Source organism: Entelurus aequoreus, linkage group LG19 (assembly GCF_033978785.1).
Source record: "Entelurus aequoreus isolate RoL-2023_Sb linkage group LG19, RoL_Eaeq_v1.1, whole genome shotgun sequence".
NCBI classification, from domain to species: domain Eukaryota; kingdom Metazoa; phylum Chordata; class Actinopteri; order Syngnathiformes; family Syngnathidae; genus Entelurus; species Entelurus aequoreus.
The window spans coordinates 39,491,561-39,503,869 of NC_084749.1; the positions used below are offsets into that span (position 1 = coordinate 39,491,561).

The window sequence follows — 12,309 nt, forward strand, 5'->3', positions numbered from 1 at the left end:
CTCTGGAGACATTCCACATGATATCTCGTGTGATCCGCTTTGACAACCGCGACTCTAGAGCTGGTCGACGTGAAAGAGACAAACTAGCTGCGATCAGAGATGTGTGGGATAAATGGGTTAAAAATGTACCTTTGTTGTACAATCCTGGTCCCCATGTTACTGTAGATGAGCGCCTTGTTCCATTCAGGGGGCGCTGTCCTTTCCGACAGTACATGCCCAACAAGCCCTCCAAGTATGGCATCAAAATATGGGCAGCCTGTGATGCAAAATCCAGCTAAGCATGGAATATGCAAGTATACACTGGAAAGCTACCTGGAGGAACATCTGAGAAGAATCAGGAGATGTGTGTGGTGCACCACACCATCATGTGGAGCATTGAAAATGTTGAAGAAAATTTGGAGAACATTGAAAATGTTGAAGTTCGCTGGGATGAAGTTAAAGTTGAAGTTAAAGTATTTCTTAAATATAGTGTTGGAATTAAAAATGTATTGTATGTTGGGCTGAACGATTTCAGGAAAAAATCTGATCACGATTTTTCTGACAGAAATTGCGATTTCGATTTTGACTCACGATTTCTTTTCAAATCAAGCTTCAGTAACAGTAACAGATTTAAAACATGACAAAAAATGATATACCATGAAAACATTAAATGCTATGTAATGCAAGGATGAATACTAAAAGGTAAGAATTGCTTCAAACATGTATTTATTAAGAAACATGCATGTACATTCTCCAAAGTTCTTGACCAACAGCAGTTATTAAAACTAAAGAACTAAAACCAGTACAAAAACCTTAATTATGTTAAGATAAATAAAAAAGTTTAAGTTAAATAAAATACAAAACAATTCCAACACAAAAAGCAATGCTTAATATATAATAAGAAAAACAAAATTCAACAACTTCAATAAAGGAAAGAAAGGATCCTGACCTTATGTAAACAGTCTTATACTCAAGTAGGTAGGTCAGTCTTTTATGGCTCAAGAGAGCTAGCCTATCAACATCTATAGCAGCAATTCAAGTACTTTATTCAACCCTGGAAGAAACCTGAACAATATTTTAAAGTGAAATTGAAAAGTAATGGTAATAAAGAAAATACTATTACAAAAACAAAATGACCCAACCTCTGCCCTTCTGAAAAATATGTCAGACATTAAAATAGGTGGGTCATTCATTTACCGCTTAGCAGCACCCAAATATTGCACATCTATTCTGTTAACAATAGAACATAATATTCCTGAAAACTAGCATTTATCTTTTTTTTTTTTACAAAAACTGACACCACAAGTCAGGGTAAAGTGCAGAACAAACACAATCTAAAAAGTACTTTAACAATAATACTTGCTTCCCTGACATCTCTACATCACTCTTCACAGATTTTTGGTCAAGAAAACTAGCATGTCAACCTTTGATGGTTTAAGACATGAGCGCTGACATGTGACAACATTGCCACTAGCACTAAACAATCTTTCTGATGGTGAACTGGTGGCTGGTATGCACAGAAACTTGCGAGCCAGTTTGCTCAACCATGGAAAGTTAACATTGTGCACTCTCCACCAGGCCAGGGGATTGTCCTCTCCATCAATTGTAGGAGTTATCAGGTAGCTGTTCAGCTCTGCATTAATGGCATCCTCCAACTGCATGGTGGTGGAAGGAGGAGGCACAGACGGTCTGCTCTTGAAGAAGCTGCCCAATGACCGCTTTCCCTTCCCCACAGTAGATGGCTCTGCCTCTGCTGCACCCTGGGGCATGGCCTCTGTAGTGCTGACACGGGCCCTCTTTTCCTGCAAAACACAGAGATGAGAGCTGTCAAAATTTTGCAGGCTGATGTCATTTTGAGCAATTGAGCATTCTATGTAAACATTAAAAAATGCCAATAAATGTAATAAGACATATCACTTGTATTGATGTGGCATTTTGTATTACTAAACTACACATAGAAACAGGACAAGTCACCTTTCGTGCCACCTGTTCCATTTCGATCCTCACTCTTTCTTTGATGTCTGGGACATTCTCTGCTCTTATGTAGTCAGTTTTGAATCTAGGATCAAGGAACGAAGCAATATCTAGTAGCTCCTGTGTGGCTGGGTCGCTGTATTTATCTTCAATATAGCGAAGAGCTCTTGACTTTATGTCCCTGGTAAGATCTGGGTCGTCTTTGTCTACAGTCAGGATCGATGTCCTCAGGAGATGGAGGACTGGCTTCAGGTAGGACACACTTACATAGGCTTCACCGGACAGGGCATCAGTAAACTCCTGAAGAGGGCCAAGGGCATTGTTTAATGACTCAAGGACATCTGTGTCCTGCCAAGTGGGGACCAGGTGACGTGTCTTCTTGTCTTCAGATAGAACCTGAGACAACGCCTTACTCTGCTCCAACACCCTCCCAATCATCCTCTGTCGTGAGCCCCACCTCGTCGGACACTCTGTAATCAGTGAGTGCTCCGGTATCTTCAATTCTTGCTGTGCCTTTTTCAGTGCGGCCTTCTTTTTCCAGCTATGTGAGAAATGTCCAACCAGCTGCTTGCAGAGTCCTGTTGCCCGTTTAACTCTTACATCATCTTTAACAGCATTTTCTGGACAAGAGGGGAAAAAAGAATATAGAAAACCATATTATAGACAACAGAGGGTAAAGCAATAATCAAAAGCACATAACACATTATTCATCATTATTCATCATCTAATATTGATTATAAATCTGTTATTATAATTTTTAATTTGTAAGGGATTTAAAGAAAAACATTAAGAGAAAAACTATACTGACTATACTGAAGGCAACAAGCACCCATCACATTAAATCTGTACCATCATTAGCTACATTCTAGCATGTCTCAAATGTACAAAAATATTCTAAGTAAACAAAAACAAACAACAACAAAAACACAGACATACACACACAGACAGAGACAGAGACAGAGACAGAGACACACACACACACACACACACACACACACACACACACACACACACACACACACACACACACACACACTTACCAATTGCAAGATGTAGCCTGTGGCCAAAACATTGAAGCCTGGTCCACTGATTAAGCTGCACAGCTTTGACGACGTTTGCTCCATTGTCAGTTGTGATGCACGTCTGGTCCTCCTCTTTCAGACCCCAGCTTGCTAGACACTCTCTTAATCCGAGGGCGATATTCTCTCCTGTGTGATCCATGGGAAAGTATGCTGTCTGCAGGCAGCGACTTTTCAACTCAAAGTCGTCATTTATGTAATGCAAGGTCAAGCTAAGATACGGTTCGCTTGTTCTGCTTGACCACATATCGGTAGTTGTGGCGTAATAAAGCACATTTTTCACCTCTCTTTCCACTTTTTCCTTGCACTCGGCGTAAAGCTGTGGGATGGCGACCTGGTTGAAATAGGTGCGGGAGGGAATCTTGTATCTTCTGTCCAGCGTGTGGAGGAGGTTTTGAAATCCCTCTTTGGTAACGGTGTTAACAGACACCATGTCTTTGCCAATGTAGTGTGTTATGGCGGTCGTTATCTCCTTGTGTCTGCGGCTGCTCTTCTCATAAGGAGTTATACTGGCAAACGACGCTGTAATTGTGGTATGTTTGCTACAATGGGCTGAATCGCTCGGGGTTGACTTTTCACCGGACTTTTTGGTCATACATTCGTCGTGTAACTGCCGGTGGTGATTTTTCAAGTGCCGGAATAAATTAGTCGTGTTGCCTTGGGATGTGGCGACTTTGGCCCGACAAGTTTTACAAAGTACCTGTTTCTGATGCACATCTGAAGTTTCGAAACCGAAGTAGTCCCAAATGACAGACGTGCTGCTCTTCTTCTGTATTAAAACTAAATCCTCCTCCACTTCTGACCCGGCGGCAGCAGCCATTTCCTCCAGGACGTTTGTTTCTTCACCAAAGTTGTTAGTGGGCGTGTACGCGGTAGCCTCGTCAATGGCCGCCTCTGATTGGTTAGCGTGACGGCATGCCCTGCTCACAAGTAGTTTACCACTTCTGATTGGTGAGTTTGACAAGGCATGAGAGTAGCACGAGCAGGCTGCATATACACAACAGACATGTCAGCCAGGAGAGCTAAATAACGTTCGTCTAAAACCGAAGCCTTCACGATCTCAAGATTGAGACTTCTGAAATCGCAATTTCGATCTGAAAACGATAAATCGTTCAGCCCTAATTGTATGTCACTTTTCTAAATGTTTATATAACCTAAAATAAAGTTGTTATTGGTTTAACCTGTTTTCTTGACTGTTTTGAGTGCATTTACACAGTACGGGTCAAAATGACCCGCAACATAATCAATGTCATTTTTTTTCAACATAATACAAGGGTTAACCCTTTCCCTGTGTTCTAAATTATCTCTATATTTCCCTATACTGTTTGCTTTAACCCTGACCCTGTGATCTAAATTATCCCTGTACTTCCCTACACTGCTTGCTTTCACCGTGTCCCTGTGCTCAAAACTATATCTGTATTTCTCTACACTTCGTGATGTATTGCTCTCCCTGAAGTTCAAGTCCTCACTATACATTTTCCTATAAAGCAGGGCACGTCTCTCTCAACGTCTAACATTAAATGTATCCTGCAGTCTTTTCTTACGCTATAAATACTTTGTCGCACTAGAAACCCTACTTACTGTATTGCCCTCTACAACCTCTATAAAATATTTACCTGAATATAGACAATGTATTCCATATACTGCCTGCCCGCTCCATCTTTCACTGAAGACCTAGTGCTACAGCCAATATCCCTGCCTAATTTACAATATCCATGACAACTTTGCAGTCCAGGCTTTAAAACAAACACAAACAACTTACTCAAAATGCTGGCCCCCGACATTCTCCAAGTAAATGCAGTCCGCTGACAAACACTTACTGCTGCAACTATACTTTAGCCAAAGACCATCATCAAATGTAAAAATGTCAATGCTTAAATAATCTGCAGTGGCCTGGATTTCAACCTCTGTGGCCCAAGTCTTGACACACTTCATCCTGGACTGCTTGATATACTCTAAAAGCTACATATCGCTCCTCAAAAGACCCCGATACCTATCCTCATTCTTTTCTAGCTCTCTACAGGCTGCGAGTCTAATCTTACGATGGTTCTTCTGTAAACCACTGACAGCCTGAGAAACAGCTCTGAAAAATCAGTTCCCATCCGGAACTATTTTCTCACTAAGGCAGGGAACACCTAAGTAGCCCACCTGTCTATGCACCAGACCACCGACTTTCATAAAATCTACTTTTAATTGACTACACAAAGCCCTACAAACGTCATCACCGAGGAAACGGAAAAACTGTTTCTCACTCTCTGATGCAGTGATAAACACTACATCAGAGATGACTATAATGCTATCAAAACGCTTTGATTGTTTTGACATGCGCTCACGGGAAAAAATCTTACGCTTTTTGCCATCAGTGGCAACAAATTCTGCTGTTGAGCCACTGCTAACTTCACTTAAAAAAGTGAGAACAGAAGCGCCAGACAGTGCTGGGCTCGCTTCAACACCAGCCCCACTCTGACACACAGATGGGGTTGCAAAAAATTTTCAAGGTCACTAAATCCTGGTGCTGGAGCAGTGCTCATCTCTATTAAGCCACTCTCCACAGAAACACCGGATTGTGCGTGGCTCACAGCTTGACCTGCGTCACTCTCAAACAAGGAGGTGGTAGCACAAACATCATTGATGTCACTAAGCTCAGGTGCTGCAGCAGTGTTCATCTCAAAGATGCAACTCTCTACAGAAGCTGGCGTCCCGCGAATGGACCGAATCGTCATCGAACTGTAGCAAGCGCTTCAGAGACTCGTCGTCTTTGAGCAAGCCCAGGCAAATCCGCTGACAATGCTGAACCCCCTTACCTTTACGCATCGCGACCGAAATGCTATATATCATTTGGTCCATTTCGGACATATACTGGCTAGAGAATATATATTCCACATTGCGCGCAAAACGGCCGTTGGCATGCATTATCCGATTATGAAAACAGCGCGGCAATGTTAAGCGATGCATTCGGCTGGTGTGGAATGTATTTGTGCTCGTCGGAAACAGCACAGGGAAACACATCGCCTCATTTAATTTGTCAGAAAGCATTCTAACCTGACTATTACCTTCCGCGGGGGCAAGACTTACAACATGCTCAAAATACTGATCTAATGCTTCCTGACCGATATCAACAGGCATAAGACAAGTGTCCTGAAACATGCAGTGCTGTTGTCTGTCATGTAACATTTCATCTTGTGCAATGTCGTCTGATACCTCTTCTGCCCCAATTACCTGCTCTACAGCCTCATCCTCACTGGACTGTCTTTCAACAACAACCTGGTCACCCTGCCCAGCCTGACCATCCTCTACAACAACCTCTTCCTCCCTACAAAAATCATTTTTCAAGGTCACTTAATCCTGGTGCCGGAGCAGTGCTCATCTCTATGAAGCCACTCTCCACAGAAACACCGGATTGTGCGTGGCTCACAGCTTCACTTGCATCAATCTCAAACAAGGAGGTGGTGGCACAAACATCATTGATGTCACTAAGCTCAGGTGCTGCAGCAGTGTTCATCTCAAAGATGCAACTCTCTACAGAAGCTCCAGACAACGCTGGACTTGCACCTACACTAACCCTAACGCCACACAGCTCAAAAGGCTTCGGCCCTGGACTGAGAGCGTCAGCCAAACAACAGATGTAGTGATGCAGGTCATCTAAACAGGAAAAGTGCAGTATTACACTGGTACCGTTGTAAACTACCAGGCCACAGCTACTTCGTGAGTGACTGTCGACCACAGCGAACTGTCCATCCTCACAGATGATGGCAGATGTAGACGTTACCAGTGTCAGTAGACACATACTGTACTGCCTGAACATTCCCTGTAATCCATTACGCAGAGTCACAAAGGGACCGTTTTCTGTCAGGGTTATCCCTGACAGTTTGATCAAGTTTTAGTTTTCCTCTGCGTTTGTCTTAGTTTCCTGTCTTTAGTTCCTGTCAGTGCTTTTATTTTGTCTTCATTTCCTGATTGTCTCCCTAAGTGCTCTGTCCCCTCAGCTGTGGCTGATTGGCACGTGGCCACACCTGGTGCCAGTCAGCCAGCTGCCTATTTATACCTGTCCTGCCCTCCAGTCACTGCTGGATCATTGTCATTACAATACTTGTCACTTGTCACTTACCTTCTACCTATTTGTCGTTGTAGCTCCGTCTACTTTTGTCCACTCCGCTTTAGTCATAGTTCCTTCGTGTCACAGTAAGTGTTTTTGTTTATTGTCCATAGTTAGCTTTGTGCTATTTTAGTTTATAGCTTAGTTTGTTCTCCGCCTTGTGCGCGCCTTTTGTTTGTTCCCTTTTGTTTGTTTTTTGCCAGAGTATTTTAATTAAATCGTGTTTTCCCATTCAATGCCTGCCATCATCTCTGCACCTTGGGGTTCGTCAACTACAGACTTTGACAGTTTTCCTGCTCAACACCCACATCACCTGATGATGGGTGTTGACTAAAATGGAAACTAAACAACTGCTCGTCAATAACTACATGACTAGGTAGATCCGGCACGGACAAATAATGCGACGGATGGCTAAAAACTACCCAGGTTGCGCATACTACTGTAAAATTTGTCGCCGGAATACAGGATGCGATCGAGATCCTGTGTCTCCCACGAAAACACACTTTTCACCATATGCTTAGCTATACTACTTGAAGCAATGGCCATGCATTGCATCCCTCCGTAACTAAATCTGCTATCCCCCTGGTGAAAAGATCCGCGCACAACCTTAGCTAACCTTATTCCCAGACGATCCCTCTCGACCATTGCCACACGACCGCGGACGGACTGAGGTTTACTAACACTACCACTATCACTAGGGAGAGGAAAAAAAGCAACCTTATCTTTGAAGACCTGCAGCGGCACCTGGGCTTCCTCCTGGATTGCAGGCTCCTCCCTGATGACCGCTGGCTCCCCACGGACCGCTGGCACCTGAAATTGTACATATGGTGCATCTTGACACTAACCCTACGTTCACACAACCAGTGACGAATGCAACTCTGCACTGATGGCCGTGATTTGACGATGGGAACTGAAGATCGTGGGAGACTTGGCGGGAAGAATGTCATTGAACATAAATAACACTGTAGCATCTTGGAACGAATGCGGAAAAAACACCCAACATGAAATCATATGAGCTAAACGCCCACTGGGCTGCCGCATCACCAATGATCACCGGCTGTGTGAATGCAGAGTAAGGGGAACAATTGGGACACCAACCTGCTCCCTCCGTCCGGCGCCTGAGGGCCACACGTCTCTGACGACACCTCCCAGGAGAAGCCTATTGAAATTAAAAGACACATTTATAGAGACTGTCTACTTAAGTCATACTTTATTTTATATTTTTAAATTATGTATCACATACTCTTAAAAATTTTCCAACATTTGATTAACAATTACTGGTAATAATGGTAATAATAGTAATAACAGTTGTAAAGTGGCTTGGGCATTTTATTAGGACGCCTTGCTATTGAGGCGTTCAGGACATGTACCACCGGTAAGCGGTAGAAGATGGATGGATGGATTATTACACAGAGAAAAAGTTGTATACACATGTATTATACATCAGTCTCATAGTAATAACAGTTGTAAAGTGGCTTGGGCAATTTATAAGGACGCCTTGCTGTTGAGGTGTTCAGGACATGTACCACCGGTAGGAGACCACGAGGAAGACCCAGGACACACTGAAGAAACTATGTCTCTCAGCAGGCCTGGGAGCGCCTCGGGATCCCCCGGGAAGAGCTGGTGGAAGTGGCTGAGGAGAGGAAAGTCTGGGCTTCCCTGATTGGGCTGCTGCCCCCGCGACCCAAGCCCAGATAAGCGGTTGAAGATGGATGGATGGATTATTACACAGAGAAAAAGTTGTATACACATGTATTATACATCAGTCTCTTAGATTCGTTAAAAACTCTTTTATCAACTTTTAATCAGAAGGGTTCAATCTCTCTCTTGTGCTTATTTGAAGCAGACACGACAATCGGCCTCAGAGGAGATTTTTGAAAAAAGGCAAGTTTTTTTAGCCATCTTTTGTATTGAAGGGGGAATGGCAAACTTCCTGTTGATTTTAGCTGGGGGTTGTCAGTATATGAAATATAGGTCTAAGTAAGACCTACATTGAGGTTTTTGTTTCATGTGTCTCTGACATTCCTACTGGGAGTTAGAGGTAGTTTTGTCTGAGCAGGGTGCCGCCATCTTGAGACGGCAGCAGCGCACCAGCAGCAGCGCAGCGGTTTTTTGAGGGCTCATAAAATCCAAACCGTAGCAGTACTTAAAACTCTTTCATCAACTTTTAATCAGAAGGGTTCAATATCTCTCCTGTGCGTATTTGAAGCCGACACGACAAACACGCTCAGAGGAGATAATGTTTCAAAAAAGGTGACTGTTTTTACACAACTCTTGTTTTGAAGGGGGAATTGCAAACTTCTTGTTAATTTTTGCTGGGGGTTGTCAGTGTATGAAATATAGGTCTAAGTGTGACCTACATAGAGGTTTTTGTTTCATGTGTCTACGACATTACTACTGGGAGTTAGAGGCAGTTTTGTCTGTGTTTTCTTCCTAGGGGGCGCTAGAGCACAATTTTGAGTTTTGGGGTTTGGTTTTTTGATTAGATCGCAATTTTCGCCAGTCCTGATGTGTGTGTCCAATTTGGTGAGTTTTGAAGCATGTTAAGGGGTCAAATTATAGCTCAAAGAGGCGGCGGTATAATAATAAAGAATAAAGAATAATAATAAAACGCAAGAAATGCAATAGGGTCCTCTGTCCCAAAGGGACATCGGTCCCTAATAATAATAATAAAACGTTAGAAATTCAATAGGGTCCTCTGTCCCAAAGGGACATCGGTCCCTAATAAAGCCCTTTAAAAACAACCACAGTTGAAGAACAAAGGGCTGTACACCACAACGAAATAAAGGCAAAGGACAGACTAAAAAATAACATTTAAAACAGAAATAAAATAAACATTGAAAAAGCAAATACAAATTACCCTAAGAACAATTTGTTAGATAAAAAGCAGTTAAAAAGTTAAAAACAGTTAAAGTTAAAAACAGTTTAAAGTCTCATGCTGGGTTAAAAGCCAGTGAATAAAAATGGGTTTTAAGAAGGGTCTTAAAAATAGCCAAAGAAGGGGCCTGTCTCACATTGAGAGGGAGATCGTTCCAGAGTTTGGGACCCGCAACAGAGAAGGCTCTGTACCCTCTGAGCTTGCGCTTTGATTTGGGTACCTCCAGGATCAGCTGATCAGCTGACCTGAGGGAGGTGGAGCAGCTCAGAGAGGTATGGTGGGGCAAGACCACGTAAGGATTTAAAACAAGTAAGATCATTTTAAAATGGACTCTAAAAGACACAGGCAGCCAGTGGAGGGAGGCTAAAACAGGAGTAATGTGCTCTCCTTTTCTTGTGTTTGTTAAAAGTCGAGCAGCTGCAGACGTGAGAGGGAGGATTGACTAATTCCAAAATACAAAGAGTTACAGTAATCCAGCCAAAATGTGATAAAGGCATGGATTACTGTCTCAAACTGCTGCCTAGAAAGAAGGTTTTTAACCTTGGCCAGCTGACGTAAATAAAAAAAAGCTGGCTTTCACCACTGTGCCAATCTGACGGTCCAATTTAAAATCACTGTCAATACGAAAACCCAGGTTGGTGATCATGGGCTTAACGTGCAAAGCCAAGGGGCCAAAGTCAACAGGGAGCTCACAGGTACCACTAGGTCCAAACACTATTACTTCTGTCTTCTTTTCATTAAAATTTAAGACGTTTAGGGCCATCCAGGCCTTGATGTCATCAAGACAAGCAAGTAGTGGCTGCATTGAAGCGGCATGATTTCTCTTTAACGGAAAATAAATCTGTGTGTCATCGGATAACAATGAAAATAAATATCATGCTTTTTTAGGATTGAGCCCAGTAAATAAATAGAAAAGAGCAGTGGTCCTAAAACTGAGCCCTGTGGGACCCCACATGTCAAGGGAGCAACAGAGGATTCAGAACCAGCAACATTTACAGAGAAGGTCCTGTTAGTCAAATATGACTTCAGCCAACTCAAAGCAGTACCACAAATGCCCACTTGATGCTGTAGGCGGCTAATTAAAATATTTTGGTCCACCGTATCAAATGCTGCTGTTAGATCCAGTAAAACTAAAATCATATGATCACCTAAATCTATAGCTTGAAAGATTTCATTAAAAACCCTTAATAATGCTGACTCTGTACTATGGAGGGGTTTAAACCCAGACTGAAAGACTTCTAAAATATCAGAGTCCTCTAAAACAGTGTTTAACTGGGTAAAAACAATATTTTCCAAGATCTTTGAGAGGAAAGGCAGCTTAGAAATGGGTCTAAAATGGGCTAAAACGGAACTTTCCAGACCAGGTTTCTTTAAAAGCGGTTGAACCACAGCGTGTTTAAAACTGGTAGGAACCACACCAGAAAACAGACTGCTATTTAAAATGTTAAGAACGGGTTTCCCTATGCAAGAAAACACTTCTTTAAAAAATGTAGGAGGGACAGCATCATGGGGGGAACCTGAAGGCTTCTTATGATTAGTTAATTCTTGTAACTGCCGCAGAGTCACTTGCTCAAACTGATTAAAAACAGCAGAGTAGTTAAATGGGACAGAAGGGTCAGAGGTCGGAACAGAAATGAGAGCCCTTGTTGTGGCAATCTTATCAATAAAATACTCTAAAAAGGCATTGCACAATTCAGAGGAGGGTTCCAAACATGTAGGCTGAGGGGCATTAAGAACAGAGTCAATGGTTTTGAATAAAACACGAGGGTCAAGACTATTTGAGGCAATAATGTTTGCCAAATGTTATCTTTTTGCCTCTTTTACTGTGCTCTAATATCCATGCCAACAGTCCTTTAAAATCTGGAGTGACACCTGAAGCTTGTCCTTCTTCCACCTGCGTTCAGCTTTGCGGCACTCACGTCTGATCGCACGTGTTCTCTCATTAAACCATGGTTCTGATTTAGTTTTGGCCTTTTTGATTTTTAAAGGAGCCATTGAGTTCAAGGCTGTCTCACAGGTGGAGTCAAACAATGCAGTTTCTTAGTGTCAGAAAAAACAGAGTCAGAGGGTAAAAAAACCTGGTTAAAAGCAATAATAAACTGACCAGCAGTGGAAGGGTTAAAAACTCGACAGAGACGCACGCGCAGGAGCGCGCGCACCAGCTGTCAAGCGGTTAAAACTGGCCTCAAATATGACAGGCATATGGTCTAAAAGCACATTGTCACAAATGTCCAAGTTAGACACAGATAGACCATATGAGAGGACAAGATCAAGCGTGTGACCACGTCCGTGTGTGGGGCCAG

General features: G+C 42.7%; 1 protein-coding gene across 1 annotated transcript; it reads right to left on the reverse strand.

Annotated features, from left to right (window-relative positions):
* Nucleotides 1-729: 729 nt before the first annotated feature.
* LOC133635368 (E3 SUMO-protein ligase ZBED1-like) lies at nucleotides 730-4,150 on the reverse strand. The gene is made up of 3 exons (XM_062028508.1): nucleotides 2,994-4,150; nucleotides 1,954-2,573; nucleotides 730-1,781 (listed from the first exon to the last, which is right to left on the reverse strand). The coding sequence occupies exons 1-3, from the start codon at nucleotides 3,850-3,852 to the stop codon at nucleotides 1,368-1,370; spliced, it is 1,893 nt and encodes a 630-aa protein (XP_061884492.1). The 5' UTR covers nucleotides 3,853-4,150; the 3' UTR covers nucleotides 730-1,367.
* Between the last annotated feature and the right edge of the window lie 8,159 nt (nucleotides 4,151-12,309).